Source organism: Pelodiscus sinensis, chromosome 9, assembly GCF_049634645.1.
Source record: "Pelodiscus sinensis isolate JC-2024 chromosome 9, ASM4963464v1, whole genome shotgun sequence".
Lineage (NCBI taxonomy): Eukaryota > Metazoa > Chordata > Testudines > Trionychidae > Pelodiscus > Pelodiscus sinensis.
The window spans coordinates 58,344,374-58,362,743 of NC_134719.1; the positions used below are offsets into that span (position 1 = coordinate 58,344,374).

General features: G+C 52.7%; 1 protein-coding gene across 1 annotated transcript in view; it reads right to left on the bottom strand.

The window, feature by feature from the left end:
- Positions 1–18,370, bottom strand: part of CACNA1E (calcium voltage-gated channel subunit alpha1 E) — a 264,347-nt gene that overhangs the window by 25,050 nt on the left and 220,927 nt on the right. The window contains exons 28-39 of the mRNA XM_075936805.1: positions 18,115–18,275; positions 17,035–17,172; positions 15,651–15,852; positions 12,708–12,872; positions 11,584–11,694; positions 9,682–9,765; positions 9,430–9,555; positions 9,053–9,118; positions 6,683–6,774; positions 5,884–6,049; positions 4,328–4,455; positions 1,302–1,398 (exon numbers count right to left, since the gene is read on the bottom strand). Coding sequence (XP_075792920.1) covers positions 1,302–1,398; positions 4,328–4,455; positions 5,884–6,049; positions 6,683–6,774; positions 9,053–9,118; positions 9,430–9,555; positions 9,682–9,765; positions 11,584–11,694; positions 12,708–12,872; positions 15,651–15,852; positions 17,035–17,172; positions 18,115–18,275 — 1,536 coding nt within the window. The remainder of the gene's footprint in view (positions 1–1,301; positions 1,399–4,327; positions 4,456–5,883; positions 6,050–6,682; positions 6,775–9,052; positions 9,119–9,429; positions 9,556–9,681; positions 9,766–11,583; positions 11,695–12,707; positions 12,873–15,650; positions 15,853–17,034; positions 17,173–18,114; positions 18,276–18,370) is intronic.

Sequence of the window (18,370 nt, forward strand, 5' to 3'; positions counted from 1 at the left end):
CTCTTCCCATGCAAACTACTTCAGCATATGGGTGAAGCCATTGGGAGGGGGGGCTGTTCCCAAGGTCACTGAGGCGCATCCAGCCTGTTAAGCTCCAGGCATTGAAAATAATTGGCTCTGTTCTTAAGAGGACACGCTGGGCTGATTGGGGTGGGGGAGAGGGATGCGGAGGCGACCCCATGCCATCCAAACTCTCAACCCCCTTCCCTGGTGCAGTGAGGATCAGAGAGCGGCACAGAGCACTTGCTCTTCAACTTCCGAGAGGAGCATCTCTGCTTCTTCTGCTTGCTCCACCTGGCCTGCCCTGCCAGGCCGGGAGTGAATAAATGGGGAGAAGGAGCTCAGAAGGTTGCCCTATTCAGATGCAGAACATTGGGTTCCCTGAGGAAGAGGAGGCAGATGGGAGGCAGATGCCCCCAAAAGATGGGACAGCAAAGGGTCTGGCTGGGGTGCTGAGGGGCTGCTTTGTTTGCCTTGCCAAAGGCAAAGAATTTTGCATAAACAGTGGCAGAGCGTGGCCAAGAGACTCATGGCTAAGCCTGAATTGCTGCTGGAAGAGAGGCCCAGTCCAGATGCCTTGGACTGTGTGGGAGGTCGGAATAAGCCATAAACCATCGAGTCCAGCAGCTGGAGTCCCAATGGGTCAGCTGCGCCAGCGTCGTCCTCTCTTTGCACCATGGCAAACCAAGCACTGCGTTCCCCATTTGTCACCATTATGCAAAAGCTCTTCAAAGCCACTGAGCACCGCGGGGAAAGACTGCAGTGTCCCATGAGCGGCCGAACCGCCGAACAGGATTCCAGCAATTCCTCAACAGGGTCTTTGCCTCAGCCCCCTGCCTTGGCCTCCTTTCTAGTTTGCACACCAGCGACTTCCCTGCACCCGTCTCAGCCTTGTCCCTACTTGCAAACAGTTGCTGCCCATTCGTCATAGGAAAGAGCTCTCATTGGGATAGCTCTGCGATTCATGGACTCAAAGATGACGCCCGTTTGTCAATGTGCCACGGGCAATATTCACACCCAGCACAAGGGATTTAGGAACGTCAGGGGTCTCTGATTTAAGGGGGAAAGACAAAGGAATAAATTTGTATAAATCCGCATCAATGGAGCACTGAGATGGGTCCCCCCCCGCTAAGGTAACCGCTGCTGGTTCTGGGGGGCGGGGCTTGGAGCTCTTTAAACTCGAAGGAAAGCAACGTGAGGGATCCCTTGTGAGACGCAGTGGTGGTGGAGCAGAGGAGGGGGAAGGAAGGGGTAATGGTGTGTCCCGTTGCCAGGCTGTGGCTGGGGACTGGCAGGCAAACCTTGCACGCCACCCTGTAGGGGCAGTTCTTTCCCAGGCCCAGAGGAGGCGAGATCACCCGTACTAATTTGTACATATCCTTATACGGGATCCTGCCGCTGTAAAGGAAGCACAGGTGGGTTAATCGGACACTGCGATAACGGAGAAGAGGAAACGAGAGCTGGGCCGGGGGTGAGACACTCAGCCCAGCTCCATGTCTCTCCTTCGGGCTCCACCAGACTCGGACCGGAGAAGGTTGTGAAAAGCCACCACCATACGAGCACAGCCGCCTTCTCCGTTCCAAACGGGCTAGCACCCTCGCGTGCCCCTAACGGGGGGTCGCCCCAGGACAGGCTTGCCCTAAAGGTACACTAGCTCAGGCCGCCCAAGTCCCAGTAATGGCATTCACAAGCCTACTGCGGTCAGAGCGAGCCGAAAGGATGGGGTTGTACGCACTCAGCTACTTGCTTAGGGTTCCATGAATACTTGGCACTTTTACGGAGTCGCACCCAGTTATACCAGAGACTTTGCCCCACACGTTCAGTTCTTTATGGAAATCAGTTAGTTACACTATCCCGATGCAATCAGGAGCCATGGTAAGTTTACGGAGAGGGAAACTGAGGCATGGAGCGTTAAAGTGACTTGCCCAAAGCCACATAGCTGGCCATTGGCAGAGCTAGACTTAAAACCTGGGTCTCCTGGTTTCCAAGCCTGTGCTCTAACCACCAGACCATGCTGTGCCGAAGGTCGGGTGTCCTGGAACCCACACAAAGCCTGAGAATCAAGTGTCCCTGAGAGGTGACTGCATTAATCTGGGGGCACAGCCCAGACTCCTGTTTTAGCAGCACAAATCTCTAGCCAGTTGTGTCTGAGGGACAGCAGGCCCCAAGGATCCGCTGTCCAGGATCCTGACTTCCGGATCCCCCCTTCAGAACAGAGGTTCTCAGAAAGTGGAGCTGTACTGGGCAGACATACCCGGGCAGAGACCTGTGCAGCCCCCCAGGCTTCTATTAGGAAAGCCACAGAACAAAGCAGCTTTGATTGTTATTTCCTCTGGCCCTGCCTTGCTTTCCCCCATCCATCACTGGCCAGAGGTAACCCAACTCGTCTAGGCAAAGCTATTCCCAACAGCGTGCAGGCACCTGGACAAAGCCACGGTGTCCCTGTGGGTTTCTATGTCATGCAGCTGGGGGCCTCTGGAGACGTGTTTATTTTTCTATCCCCTCCTCAACACCTGCAGCCCATTCAGGTGACAGGATCTGCCCATGTCTAGGCTCCGGCCCCCACTCAGCACCGGAGATGAGAATTGTGGGAGGGCACGGAATCCAAATGCACCGACTTTAAAATCTGCCTGGAGCAGTTGGCTTCCTCCCAGGGTTTCCCATCATTACTGGCGAGGCTCCAAGACAGAGCTGCTCTCCTGCGCTGTGAGGCCCAGCAGAGCGGGCACGGGACCACAGTTGGAAATGCCACCCACAGGGCCCGACGGTGGGTTCTTCCTTTGGCTGGACTGAGGAACCCTGGGTGGCACCCAGTGCCCCATGCCAAGGGCACTAGAATTGCTGATATCCAGGTGCCACCCTTCCTAAACTTCCGAGGAGAGAACGAGCCTGTTTGGACTGCTCGGACTTCCCGAGTCTGCGGCCATAGCTTCTCTGCTCTACAGCGGACCGACAGGACCACGCACTGATGTCTCCGAACTGTACAGTGCCTGAGAAGAGGACAACGCAACCTACTTCAGCCTTGGGGATGCCTTCACAGCCTGGGGTGCTGCCTCTGAGAAGCAGCGCTGGGAAGATGGCATCCACCTAACCTGAGCCAGGCCGGAGAAGGTGCTGGAGTGGGCCATGCCAAGGACGGATGATGCTAGGAACAGTCCCTGCCTGGGTTAACTCAGGGAGAAGCCAGGCTGCAAAGCAGTGGAGGTGCGTTGATTCCAAATGGCACGCTTCCAAGGGGAGCTGCGTTCCAGAGCTGACATCATCCCGGGCCGGGAGCCGACGCAGCGCCGAGCGTACAGGGTTTCAAAGCGGCAGCCTGACGTGCTGGCGCTGCACCGACAGGAGAGGGAGCCCTGGGGCACATGGTGCCAATGAGGACCCCGAGACAGCACACACCATATGGCAAGGACGCTGTGACCAGCTGCCTCGATCCGCTCCCAGCGTTGCTGAGGGTTACAGGAGCTCTCCCAGAAAACACTCCCAGTGAGGTCAGGCTGAAAGCAGCCTTCCCGGAGCCCTGCTGGAGCCGTCACCCTACAGCACACTCAGCTCCACCCCGGCGGCCGTGGGAGAGACCGCCCTGGCGCAAAGCTTCTCCGCACTGGCTTGCTCGCCCAAGTGGGAGCTGTCTCCCCGGAGCGGCTGCCTGGAATCATTAGCAGCCTCAAAACCCTGCTCTCAACTCAACAGGGTAGGGCAAAGTGCACAGGGTGTAATCAATCGACCCTGCCCCAAGGCTAATCCCCATCCAAAGCATCTCAACCCTTTCCCAATGTCGGCTCAGTCAGCAGGAGCCTTTGCAGCCTCCCTGCTGGGCCCACCCCTCCATTCCAATGGCGACTTTGCACCCTCCGGTGCATGGGGGCTGGAGGATGGACCGGCTGCCTGCAGCTTGACTTGAGGGTGTGGGACTGACTGGCAGGAGGGAAAGAGGAAAGGAGGAAGATCAAGATCCAGCAGCTGGAAGTGGTGGTGTGCGGGGGGAGAAGGGTCTGCCAGCGGAGCTGGAGAGAGGGATGCAGCCGGCGGTTTGGATAAACACTGTACTTGATTATGCCTCTCTGAAAAGGACCAGCCAAACCCTGTGGACGTCAGCCCCTCACTGGGTATCGGAGGAGTAGGATGCCGAGGCCGCTCTGAGGCAGCCCACAAAGAGGACAATGGCTGCCTAGCTCTCGGGGGACAGCCAGTATTCTCCTAATACAGCCGCCTGTTCCAGCAGTCCCCGTGCCCTTCCCTGTGCCAGGTATTACACCCCACGGGCTCCCAAAAAGGGGGCCTCTGAGAGGCCATGGGGAGGAGGTGGAGGGGGAGGTTGGCTACATACCAGGCAGCTCTGTCATACTCCGCCCAGATCCGGACAAACTCGTCTAAGTGATGAGGCCCCAGGATGGAGGAATCCCGAGTCAGGTATTCAAAATTGTCCATGATGACAGCCACAAAGAGATTGAGCATCTAGGAGGCAAGGGGAGAGACAGGGCGGGATGGAGAGACAGGGACGGAGCGTGAGAGAGGGAGGGAAGGCGGGAGAGTGAGGTACGGAAGACGACAGGAGAAAAAGGTCTGTAAATAAAGAGCCCAGTGGTTTTGGGGCAGCTCTCTCAACACCGGGCAGAGGACTCCTCCTGTCACGTTCCATGCGGACCTGGCCCATTCCACTGTAGAGCTGTGGAGCGTGCTGATCCGAACGCCCCACTCGGCACCAGCGTTTCACCGTCAAGCAGCCGAGAGCAGGAGGAAGGAGCCGCCCCACTCTGGGCAAGCGGCAAGCCGAAGGCAGAAAGGGTTAGCACCTAAGCATGCCGCCCGGGGCTAGGGCTAGCTGATTAGTGAGACTCCAGACAGCACCGGGGTTCCCTGCGGGTCACTCCTCACAACAGGGCTTGGCTGAGCTGGGGGTCAGAGAGCGGAGGAGCAGGGAGGTCTAGCCCGAGGAGGTCGCCGCACCCCTGGAGCACGGCCCTTCGTAACTTCCTTGCCCTTACGTACGGGGCCCCTCCTGGCTGTCTGTCCATCCCTCTCCCACACAGTGTCTGCCCCACCCCTTTGCCTTCCTGCTGAGGGACGGGCAGAGTTAGACAGGCTGCGGTAACTGGGCCTCTCTGGCTCACTTCTGGCCCAGGCTTTGGCGTACGGGGAAATTTACCAGCATTCCTGTAACTGGGGCTCTCGTTATAGCTACACCCTCTCTTCATCGGACCCAAGAGGGGAGCCCATGGTGGTCTTAGTGCTCCCAGCCCCCAGGACCTGGAGAGCGATTTTACCACGGAGTCCCAGGAAGCTGAGACCAGACAGCGTGAGTGGAGCTCGGATTAGCTGCATGGACGGACCCCGCCCGCTCTTACCCGCTACGTGTAGGGATGCCAAGGGCCACAGTCCATGTGTCAACTGATCCAGTGCAAGCCCAGACGGTGCTTTTCCCATGCACCCCCCCGTCACCCCCTTTTTGCAAAACAATTGAGGTCGCCTTGACCCTGAGAGCAGGGCAGCCGGCTCTTGACGGTGACAGCCGCAGGGCAGATCGTTTGAAATTAGGTGCGGAGCAAAATCCTGCTGAGCTGTATTCATGACCTCTGGGTTAGGTCAGCTCCGCCCTGCCGCTGTCCCTCAAGCCAGCTACTCTTGTGGTGATAAAAGCCCTTCTCAAACACTGCTAGCTGCCCCAGGGTAAGAATTCCTTAGCAGCCGGGGTCCCGCCAGGGCAGGGACCCTGGGGAAGAGAGCAGGATGCGAGATCTCCCCGAGACTCTTTGCAGAGAGATCCCACCCATGGCACAGCAGTGGCAGGAAGGACGGGGGGGGGGGGATGTCCCTGTGTGGGGAGCAGTCAACGAGGAGTCCTGAGACCTGAGAGACCAATGGGGTGGACAGAAGTGAACTCACCAGGAAGGAGCAGAAGAAGATGAAGGAGACAAAGTAGACGTAAGCCAGATCCGTGCCACAGTGCTCGTTCTGGCTCTGCCCAGACGTTGCAGTGGTGTCTGGCTCACAGCCCTTGCCCTCCAGGCATGACAGCATGATCTCCTGCCACGCCTCCCCTGTAGCACTCCTGCGTCCAAAACATGCCCACCATCAACAGCAGCTCCCCGCACAGCCCCTCTCTGCCCCACAACCTCACTGCATAGGAGTGCGTGGCTTGGAAACAACATCTGCCATCTCAGAACTTGTGGCAATAACTGATGCCAGCTGCTTCTGAGCATGGCACAAAGCCTCCATCACAAACTATGCTACAAAGCATTGTCGCACGGTGGGAGGCAAAGATGCTTCCTGACTGCAGCTAGTGATCATGTTATGCCCTAAAGCAAGAGGAAAAAGAACCCTTGAATTCCACCCTCAACGGCATGACTGCCAATGCTGTCCGCTGGCACAACTAATCAACGTGGTTTCATTTATATCCTGTAGCAGTGAGTTCCACAAGTCAGAAATGCAAGGTCTGAGGGTCGGCCGCTTCCAGAGAAGGACTGGGCAACTAACAGCTCCAAGCATAAAGCTGAAAAGCCGTTGTTGTGTGTGTGGGCAAGATGACTTGTGGTCTCCACCCGCTTTTTCTAGACAGGGAGCCCTGGCTGATCTTCTGTGGCAGACACTCCAGCAGAGAGGGTAGCCTTCAGCTTGCTGACTTGGGCAGGGACAAGATGGTGAAAAATGAGATGTTTATTCACGATTCAAATTGCGCACATACCTAAAAAGGAGCATGAGGGAAGCCAGGAAGCTGCGGAAGTTGTTGTGACGGTTAATGTGGCTTTCTTCATCTAATTTGATATTCCCAAAAACCTAAGGGCAAAAAGGAAAGAAAACTCAATACACAAGTAATGCCCAGAGAGGAAGGGCACAGACCAGAGCAGCCAGGGACTGGAATGGGTTACTTTCCCGCCCACCAGCCGAGGAGCTGGCAGCTGGTTGGATCTTAGCCCAGATAACCTGTCCCAACAGTGGCTCTTTCTGCTGGAGCGCACCCTTCAGGTCAGAGAGCAGGCATGCTGAGGGACTGCATTAACTAACTCACTCACTCACACACACACCACCCAGCAGCTGTCTCCCTCAGACGAGCAGACCAGGAAAGCTGTCTCAAAGAGCGGGTCTAGACTACATGGCTCCGTTGACGGAGCCCTGTAAACTAGCTTACCCGCCATAGTCAATGAAGCGGGGATTTAAATAATCCCCGCTTCACTAAAATAAAATGGCCGCCTCGCTGTGCAGACAATCAGCTGATCCGGCACAGCGCGGCAGTCTAGACATGGATCGGTCAACAAGGGAAGCTTTTGTCGACCGCTCCTGTAAACCTCCTTTCACGAGGCATAACGGAGCAGTCGACAAAGGTGTTCCCTGAGAGGGTGCCAGTCTCAGTCCACAGCCCATCTCCTTTCAGCAGACCTAAAAATACCCTCACCGCTGACAATTCTTTTCCCCACAAAGGGTTTCGGAATGTGTAATTGTGGAATATTTTCTGCCTCCAACTATTTTACTCAAATGCCGCCCACTCATCCCTGCTTGGGGAATTTGTTCACAAAGGTGTTAAAACAAATCAAATACTATCGCAGCACAAGGGGGATTAAATTGGATGGCAATTGTGAGGGGCGGAGAAAGCCGATCAGAGGGCAGGGAAAGTGGCCCAGAACAGATCAACAGAGCACAGCCAGCCAGCTTTTTCTGGGGGGAAAACCACTAACCAAGTAAATTGCTACTCAAACAAAGGAAACCAGATTCTGCTTCAGAGCAAGTGGCAAGGACAGCCCTAGCAAGGAACCCCTCCCCACTACCCAACGCCCTTCCCAGCTGTTTTAATGTCAGGATGCCTCCACCACCGTGGAAAGAAGCCCCAGGTCCTGAGAGCCTTCCCAGAGATTGAGTGTGGGTCTCGGACACTCTTCAAACCACAAGATCAGAGGGGTCATCTCTAAATGCACAAGTGACCTCGCTGGCTACAGTGGGGCCAGGCGTGCCCACAGTGGGGACAAAGGGAGCAACAGCTCTGTGGCCTGATTCAAAAACTCCCTGGCTCCCAGCTGCCACTATTGCAGAAGCAGTAGTGGCTGGAGCCCCGAGACCTTTAAATCGCTGGTAGAGCACCGTGCGGCACCATGCTGGAGCGTGTGCGGCACTGCTCTCTGGGCAGCCCCGCCCCTTCTGCCTGAGGCCCCGCCCCTTCTGGGCATGTGGTGTCCCCTCCACCTTGCCCAGAGGGCCGGCAATGCTGTTGGCTCCGCTGAGTGGGGTAACTCCCATGCTTGGCCCGGAGAGGCTGTCGGCTCCCATGCGTGAAGCGACTCCCATGCTTGTGCGCTTGGTTGGACTGGTTCTGCACAGTGCTGAGTGCCCTCAACTCGCCCTGACTTCAGTTGCAGGATCGGGCCCAGCTTCTGCAACATGAGGCCTTCCCAAAGCAATACAAGGCTGCCGGGCAGCAGAGATTAGCGAGGGGAACCGAAACGCCAAAGACTCTTGCAAGGTCCCTGGCAGGCAGGATCTTAGTTGCGATCTGGATTCTGAAGGTCGGGGCCCGGCATTGATGGGACCTGCACCATTCCCGAGGTTTAGGAACTAACGAGGCAAACTGAGCTGAGAGAGGAGATCCCTGCAACCTCTGGGTACATTACCCACTGCAGAACCCTTCAAATCTCTTCAGCAGACTCCAACCCCACAAGCAGACTCTAGACTGGATCATGCTGAAGTGGGTGGCCCAGTGGAACACTCTTCACTCTGTCTGCCCCAGAGAGAAGCAGCCATAGGCCAGGTCTGTACTAGATCCAGAAGGCCAGGTGAAGGTACGCAACTCCAGTTATGTAAATAACGTAGCTGGAGTTGACATACCTTAAGCCGAGCTTGTTGCTGTCTTCACAGTGGGAGGCCAACGGGAGCAAACGCTCATGTCGACTTCCCTGACTCCTCGCAACTGCCAGGAGTACCAGCACCAACCAGGTTTGCCCTCAGCATTCGATTTAGCAGGTCTGTACTAGACCCACTAAATGGAACGCCAGAAGAGCAATCGCCAGCACGTAAGCATAGACGTGGCTCGAGAGGAGCAGATGCACACCCGGACGCCTTTGCTTACCTGCATCCCAATGATTGCATAGATGAAGAAAAGCATAGCGATCAAGAGACAAACATACGGGAGAGCCTGAAAGGGAAACACACAATAGTCCGGTTTAACACAGGCAGAGGCACCAGCATATTGGCAAAATGCGAAAGGTTGTGAACTGTGCTGGCCCCCTATAGCCAACTGCCATGAGGCACAAAGAACCCATCAGAATCGCACTCCTGGCTAGAATCCAAAATTGGCTGGTTCTTCCCCCAAGAGCTCAGAAATATCACAAGAATAATACGTCGTCCTGCCAAGGGTGCAGGCGGCTGGACTCTCCAGGTCCCTCTGCCCCCAGTTCCCTATGGTTTGAAGAATGACCCAAGTGGAGTAACGGATGTGCCCGTTACCTTGAAAGACTGCACAAAGGTCCACAGAAGGATACGGATGGTGTAGCCTTGGCGGAGCAGCTTGATGAGACGAGCAGCCCGGAACAGCTTCAGAAAGCTCATGTTGAAGCTGCTGGTGTTCACCAGCTGCCAAAAGAGGAAACCATCAGAAGAAGCCAAAAATCAGCACGTCTGCTCTACGCCCCAAGGAGAGGCCAGGAGCCCCACCCACCCATAAGCACTGGCATGGATTTCCAAGGTCAGAACATTCACCTTGGTGTCGGTCAGGATGATTTCGGTGATGCTGCCAATCACAGTGATGAAGTCAAAGATGTTCCAGGTGTCCCGGAAATAGTTCTGCAAAGAGATCAAACGTATGTGGAAGGGGAGCACAAGGAGGTCAGATCCAGGCAATGCTGAAACACGGGCCCACTCTTCACACAGCACTGATATTGTACTCTGTGTGCCACCAGGCTCCGGAATATTGCCTTGTGTCTGAGGGGCAGCAAGCCCTGAACATACCAGTAGCAAGGCAGGGTTTCTATAAGGTAGCTGTTGTGCAAAATAGGCCAAACTGCTGAAAGCAGACGAAAGGGCACGGAATTCTCCTGCATTGTCAAAAGGGAGGGTACAAGAACAGAGACATTTCCGCAGTCCTGCCTGACGGCATATTCCCAAGCAGATGAGCACAGAGACACAGTTGTCTAATTAAACTATGCAGTGGAGAATGTATGCAACTGAATATTTATTACAATCAGGTGCCTGAATGGCTACCAACAACTTCTGAAGCCAATGGAAGTTCTGCCTAAATAAGAACTTCCCAGGAACTAGCCTACCAACAACAGTTAGCCTTTACGTAGCACTTTCTATTTGAGAAAACCGGTGTGCTTGTTTAAGTTATTCTTCCTGGAATGAGATTTAACAGGTAGTTTGAACTAGGGCTTTATTTCGAATGACCGGGTCCCTGCCACGTGTAGATGCGGGCAGTTAGTCCAGACTTGTAAATTTCAAAAACGGCGACCGGCTGGGGAGATGCAAATCAAGCTCAGGATATCTGAATCCCGGGCTTGATTTGCAACTTCGAATGCCTACATTAGCCTCCCTAGTTCGAACCAGAAGTCTAGTGTAGACATACCCTCAGAGACTTACAAAAATATATAGTATCATGAGTGTTCAAGGGTAAAACCCACTTCATCAGGTGAGTTGGAATGGAAATAACAGAATCCAAGATATATATATATATAACAGCAAAAGAAGTAACACGGGTCCTACAATTGGCAGGTACTTCTTTTGCTGTTAAATATATCAGCAGCCCTCCACAGTTAACTGGTTAAATGATTAAAATTACAGGGCTCGTCTACACTGGCCCCTTTTCCGAAAGGGGCATGTTAATTTCACAGGTCGTAATAGGGAAATCCGCGGGGGATTTAAATATCCCCCGCGGCATTTAAATAAAAATGTCCGCCGCTTTTTTCCGGCTTTTAGAAAAGCCGGAAAAGAGCGTCTACACTGGCCCCGATCCTCCGGAAAAAAAGCCCTTTTCCGGAGGATCTTATTCCTACTTATTCCTACTTTTCCGGAGGATCTTATTCCTACTTTGAAGTAGGAATAAGATCCTCCGGAAAAGGGCTTTTTTTTTCCGGAGGATCGGGGCCAGTGTAGACGCTTTTTTCTGGCTTTTCTAAAAGCCGGAAAAAAGCGGCGGACATTTTTATTTAAATGCCGCGGGGGATATTTAAATCCCCTGCGGATTTCCCTATTACGACCTGTGAAATTAACATGCCCCTTTCGGAAAAGGGGCCAGTGTAGACGTAGCCACATTGTTTATCTAGTTAACTTTTTGGCTGGGTTTTTACATCCCTCCCCAGAGATTTCATTTTTGAGATATTGACTCAGGAACCTGAAAAGCTCTGGACTGACCAAGAAAGCTGGTAGCCATCTGGTGTCACGGTACTTCACAACAGTCCAAAGCATGACTCCAACACACAGAATAAGCACAGCCCTGGAGAACATGCTAGAACCAAATACCAGTTGCATCCTGGAAAGCTAAATCCCTGTACAACTGCCAAAGAAACAGAGTATTAACTCTACACACTAGGAAGCCCAAGTCCACCACCACGGCCAGTTGCACTGAGTGCCCAAAGCTGGTACGGAGTATTAGTGCCACTCGCTTACCAGGAAGCCAAACGCTATGATCTTCAGGACGCACTCCAATGAGAACACCATGGTAAATGCGATGTTCAGGTACTTCAGAGCCAACTCGTACGTGTAGGGCGCGGAATAATACTGCCGGAAAGAGTCAGAACCAGCCACAGTCAGCTACCAACATCGGATCTCATGCGTGTCTTTTAGTTCTGTGGTGGGATTAGGCTTTGCCCAAGCCTCTGAGATTTATCCCATAAATTCTACTAGTGGCTGGCTAGTGGCAGGCCCCGCACCCTTTTTTTAGGCCAGCGACATATCCAGTAATGCTCATCCTGCCCTTCTGCTTTGTTTCTGCTGAGGCTAAAGGAAAGGGATGGAGCTGAGGGGAAGGAGGGTCTCCCAGGTAGCAACTACTATGAGGGGTCCATCGTGAAATCAGCCCAGATCACCTCACAGATCGCCAGTGTCCCACTAATTCATGATGTCCTCTTGCTGATGGCAATTGCTGTTCCGGGGTCACTGCTTCTTACCTACATTGTTCACAGGGTAAGGGCGTACTGAACTCTTGAAATAATGTCTTGTAGGCAGTGGGGAAAACAACCACAGGGATGGGCCTGATTAAAACAGGAGAGGGTCAGCCTTCCTCTCAGTAAAAGATTGGAAGACACGGAGGTTGACATCTCAGAACAGAGCATGCGAGCGTCAGCCCAAGGAAGGCAAAAAAAAAATTATCCTCAATTGGAAGAACTGCATTTGGGCCTGCAAATCACGTAGCCAGATTCCCAGGGAGACTGTGAAAATGCGGGTGAGGTTGGGGTGAGGTCCCTCTGAAAATGTGGCCTCGTGTGTCATCGAGATTAATTGCCTTCCAGGTTTCACAACCAGGACCGCGCTTGATGGCTTGAGTGAAAACGGGAAATATTTGCTTGAATAATAAAGACGCCGGTGTAAGGGCTGAGGCTGTGACCCCATCAACTTTCCTAGCCACCTACACCAACAGATACAATACAAAATGAGACTCTGGCGTCAAGACTCCAGCATCTTCTTAAAACAAAGGCCGTGCTTTCCAAGTCCCTCCCTGTCTGTCCCACCCCCTCTCCAACTCCCTGCAAGAGAGGCAAGCCACCCTGGCCTGGGCCACCTGGTCAGCTCACCTTCATCATCAGCACCACCGTGTTGAGCGCGATCATGGCCATGATGGTGTACTCGAAGGACGGGGAGACCACGAAGTGCCAGACGCGGTACTGGAAGGTGTGCCGGTTCTGAGGCATGTAGCGCGTGAGAGGTTTGGCACTAATGGCAAAGTCGATGCATGCCCTCTGGAACACAACCAAAGTCTGTTAGCGTGCACCCCGCTTCTCCTTCCTCCCACTACCCATTATGCCCTGTTACTGGTTCTCTGAAACCAGCTCTGCTGCAGGTGGATGGAAGAGAGGGAGTATTGTCTCCCTGAGCTGCATAACACCTGAGTCCCCGGGGGGTCCCAGCACGCCATCCTGCAGACGTGTGTGGACAGCTGGGGCAGATGGGCTGGGGAGAGACTGGGCAGAGAATCTGTCCCTATCAGGTGCCTCAGGTCCTTCCCCACATCGAGTTAGGTGGGTTGCCGGGGGCTATTGAGACTACTCCAAGCCAATATGCTGGAGACGCAGCCCTACAGACACTCTTCTGCCACATTGAGATCTGGGGGGGTGATGAGTTCCCCTGCACCCAACTGAGCTAATCAAGCTGGAGGTGGGGAAAGGACACGTCCCCAGAAGCGGAAGGTGCAGTAATAGCTATACCCTGTGATGCCGGGAAACAAGGCAGGGGTTTCATGCAGTAATCGCCTTCACTCCCTTCACACTCAGCATAACATGATGGCAGGAGTTAATGACATTCCTACTGGGGTTTAGCTCATCTGGAATGAATGTAGTCAATCAGCACAGGGGACTTGTGAGCTGTTATACTACAGCTGTTTTCAGAAACTGCATCATATACCCCTCCTCGTGTCCTATTCTGCCCTGCACACGTACACGGTCACTACAAACCACATGATCACACCAAATCTGGTGGCCCCAACTACCTATTTCATCCAGCGGACAGAATGTAAAAATCCAGAGTGAATCGAATGATAGCTCTCAATTGTTTTTCACTAGCTATTCCCAGACAGTCAGACTAGAGCTCTTTCTGTGAGCTCAGGATGTGTCCTTCCACCTTGGCATTTCATCAGGCCAGGATATGGTTATTGCCACATGGACAGGAAATGGCCTCAAATCACCGTCTAAAATCTACCCGTTATTTGGGATCATTTAGGGTATGTCTACACTTGCATCCCTAGTTCGAACTAGGGTGCAAGTGTAGACATATCCTCAGGGTATGTCTACACTTGCAGCCTAATTCGAACTAGGGCTGCAAATGTAGGCATTCGGAATTGCAAATCAAGCCCGGGATTTAAATATCCTGCTCTTGATTTGCATCTTCCTGGTCAGGCACCATTTTTGAAATTTACAAGCCCGAAGTAACTGCCCGCGTCTACACACGGCAGTGAAATGGGCGTTCGAAATAAAGCCCTAGTTTGAACTATCTGTTATTCCTCCTGCAATGAGGTTTAAGAGGTAGTTCAAACTAGGGCTTTATTTTGAACTCCCGTTTCACTGCCGCGTGTAGACGCGGGCAGTTACTTCGGGCTTGTAAATTTCAAAATGGCGCCCAGCTAGGAAGACACAAATCAAGCGCAGGATATTTAAATCCCAGGCTTGATTTGCAATTCCGAATGCCTACATTTGCAGCCCTAGTTCGAATTAGGCTGCAAGTGTAGACATACCCTTAGAGAGTAATAGCACAGGAAATCAAGGCAGTTGCATGTATGCTCACACCTCAAATACTGCATACAGTTCTGGGGGTCTCAACTAAAAAGGAAAGTTCTATTAGAATTGAGAAAGGTACAGAGAAGGGCAACCAAATTGATTAAGGGTATGGAGGAGCTTCCACGTGAGGAGAGATTAATAAGCATGGGACTTTTTAGCTTGGAAATGAGACGACTATGGGGGGATATGATAGAGATCTATAAAATCGTGACTAGTGTGGAGAACTTGAAGTGTTATTTACTCCTCATAACACTAGAACTAAGGGTCACCCAAGGAAATGAATAGGCAGCAGGTTTAAAGCAAACAAAAGGAAGTTCTGCCTCACACAATGTACAGTCAACCTGTGGAACTCCAGGGGATGTTGTGTAGGTCACAAGTATAACGGGGTTCAAAAAATATTAGAGGGTAGACTCAATGCTGGCTATTAGCCAAGATGGTCACGGATGCAGCACCAGGCTCTGGCTGTCCCTAACCCTGTGACTGCCAGGTGGCAGGACTGGATGAGAGGGGTTGGATCACTTGATAGTTTCCCTGTTCTGTTCACTCCCTTTGGACCACCTGGCATTGGCCATTGTTGGAGGACAGGATACTGGGCGAGCCAACCATGGGTTTGACACAGGCTAGGTCTGTGGCTTAGGACAGTCATTCTTCTGTTAAATCATATTATTGCTCCTGTGTTATATTACGAGGCAAATGATTCTCTCAGGTCAGTACATTAGTTGTGTAACAGACAGCAGTATTAGTTCAGGCTGAATAAGCTTTGGCTCCCAATGACCACTAATTCCGGATAAATTACGGAGGAGGACATTTTTTTCTTTTTCTTTTCCCAGTCTAGGGCAAACCCTCTCTGGCTAGGAAGCAGGTCAGGGAGGGAACTCGGCTCCCGAGCTCTTCCGTTCGAGTGCCAATAGGGGTGATTCACAGCAGCCACAGGTGGGTTTTTCTTTTCAAATCGCCGGTGAACTATTGTTGCCTGGACAGTCAGGGCAGAAATTCCATCGGTGGGAATGATTCTGAAGTGATTCCAATATCCCACCTGCCGGAAGTAAATGCACAGAGCAGGCACATGTCGCATGAGCTGGAATCTAGGCTGAAAAGAACCTCACAGGAATCCAGCCGGGCTTTCCCATCACCTGCCCAAGCCCTGAGCTCCCCGCCACAGTACGTATGTGCCTGAAGTTATCTGTTGTCATGGTACGTGCAAAACAAAACCATCCTGCCTCCTGCGTGCCGGTTTTGGTGTGTTACCTCGTTCTTCTCCAGACTGCACTCCTCCATCATTTTGTCCCCTTGCTCCTGGAACGTGATGATGATGAGGGCCACAAAGATGTTGACAAAGAAGAAAGGGAAGACCACAAAATAGACCACGTAAAAAATGGACATCTCCATGCGGTTACTGCGGCTGGGCCCCCGGTCCTCCTCAGTCACATCCACCGAATGCTGCAGCACCCTGGATGTAGAGGGGAAAAAAGAAACGTGCAAAGGGCTGCAGGGAGGCCAATGGCTGGTCCATTTTGGATGCCTCTCCACATTGTACTTGACCAGGAGACCGGCACGTACCCAGTGGCAGCACCTTTAACATTCATCTCTGCCGTTCCCCACTGTGCTTTCTGGTTTCGGTGACAAAGCAAACCTTCTCCCGCACCTGCTCAGTCATGGACGCAGATGGACAATGTTGACTACCTGTTTCGTGACAAGATATCCCCCTCTCCTCCATTACTAGAGTCTCCAAGCTCTTCCCATTGTCCACGTTGGAGGATGGGCGTCGCCAGAGGTAAACATACCTCTCTCAGAAAAAGGGCTCTCCCAGAGCTCCCATGCATGGAAGGAGATGGTCTCAGAGTTCTGCCAACATGGCAAGTGGACTAGCCCACAGAATTTCCCTGCTGGGAGATGGATTCTCCTCAGATTCCCCTCAGGCTTACTCAGCTGTCCCCTCCCAAAAAGGCAGCTGGGTCCAGTCGGCTTCTCTGATCATTAATTGGTGAGCATTCTCACACACTAATATACTTTTCTGACCTCTCTCTTTCCTCTCAACTCTTTACTTAGGGTGTGTCTAGACTACATGCCTCCTTCGACGGAGGCATGTAGATTAGCCAGATCGGAAGAGGGAAATGAAGCCGCGATTAAAATAATCGCGGCTTCATTTAAATTTAAATGGCTGCCCCGATCTGCCGATCAGCTGTTTGTCGGCAGATCGGGGGAGTCTGGACGCGATGCCCCGACAAAGAAGCCTTTCTTCATCGACACAGGTAAACCTGGTTTCACGAGGCTTACCTGTGTCGATGAAGAAAGGCTTCTTTGTCGGGGCATCGCGTCCAGACTCCCCCGATCTGCCGACAAACAGCTGATCGGCAGATCGGGGCAGCCATTTAAATTTAAATGAAGCCGCGATTATTTTAATCGCGGCTTCATTTCCCTCTTCCGATCTGGCTAATCTACATGCCTCCGTCGAAGGAGGCATGTAGTCTAGACACACCCTTAGTGTCTTCTACCCCCTTCCCACCCAGAAAAAAACCCAGTTACTAGTGCTACCATTTAAACAGCTCTTCAAAAGGGTAACATGAGGTTTCCTCATGAATCCTGTGCCCACAGACACCTGCAAGCAGTGAGGACAATGCTCAATACTCACTGTGGCCACCCCTCTCCCGTGGAGACAGTGAAGAGCGTAAGCAAAGCCCAAATGATGTTGTCGTAGTGAAATTCATGGCGCTTCCATTCACGACACTTCACCTCCATCTTGGTTTTCTCATGGTCCACATAGTTCCCTCTGTAAGGGCAGGAGAGAACAATATTGCCAGGTCTGAAGAGGGTGGCTTCAGGATTTAACTGTGCAGACAAGCAGGGATGCTTTTCTCCCCTTGTAAGGATGGAGAAGTCTTGATGGGGAGAGAAAGTTAAGAAAACTGGAGGTGGGAGACACAAGATGACCAGGTTGGAAGAGACAGGGAGGAGGACAGAAGAAAAGCAATGAAAGAGATGGGATGAAGGAAACAGAGACCGGGAGAAGAGTAAGTAGAGAGAGTCAGGGGAAAGATTGAGAGGCGAACGGAAGAGAAAAGGGAGAGCTGGTAAGCTGAGCTCACAACAGAGAGTGTGGGTAGGAGGAGACCGGAGAATTCAGGATTCTTTAGGCAGCTGCATCTCCAGGTTCGTAGCCCAGCCCAGGAGTTAATGTGAACATTTTGAACTAGGTAGCAATTCAGACTCTGTCTCCCCCACCATGGAATTTTAAATTGAAAAACGTGCAGGAAAGCAGCCGGGCTGGTGCAGGAGATGCCCGTGAGGCAGAGCGAGCATAGCCCTCGCTGAAGGAGACAAGTCGGTCTCTAAGTGAGATGGGAGGCACACTGTTCATTTAAAGACGAGCCTACCCCTACTCATCCCACAGTGGACTTTACCCTGGAACGGCAGGGACCATGCTCTGAAAGGCAGGAAAAATGTGACTTCAAATATGAGAAAGGCGTTCGGGTAGTCCAGACATCTGGACCGGCCGTTTACACTTTGCTTTGTGGCTTTGATTCCCTGGGAACTGAGGAGTGCTCCAACCCCGACCAAGGACTTGATTCAGAACCCAAACTAGCTTCAGCCAGCATGTGAAGGGATGAAAGACCAGTCGCCACTACCAGCTACTTCCCTCTGCACCATGGGCAGGAGTGGATGCCTTTGCCGGGGAAGCAGACTGACCAAGCACGCTGCAGGGTGTACCTACATGCAATCCTTCTCCGTGTCCTTAGAGCTGTCCGTACAGTAGAAGAATTTGCCCTTGAAGAGCTGGACTGCGATGACCGCGAAGATGAACATGAAGAGCTTGTAGACGATGAGTATGTTGAAGACGTTCTTCAGGGAGGTCACGACGCAGTCGAAGACAGCCTGCAACCCAAAGGCATGAATCACCAGGGAGAACCAATTGACGAAAGCTACCTAAAAAAGACCATCTGAGGAGACCTACCTCATCCCTGGCAGGA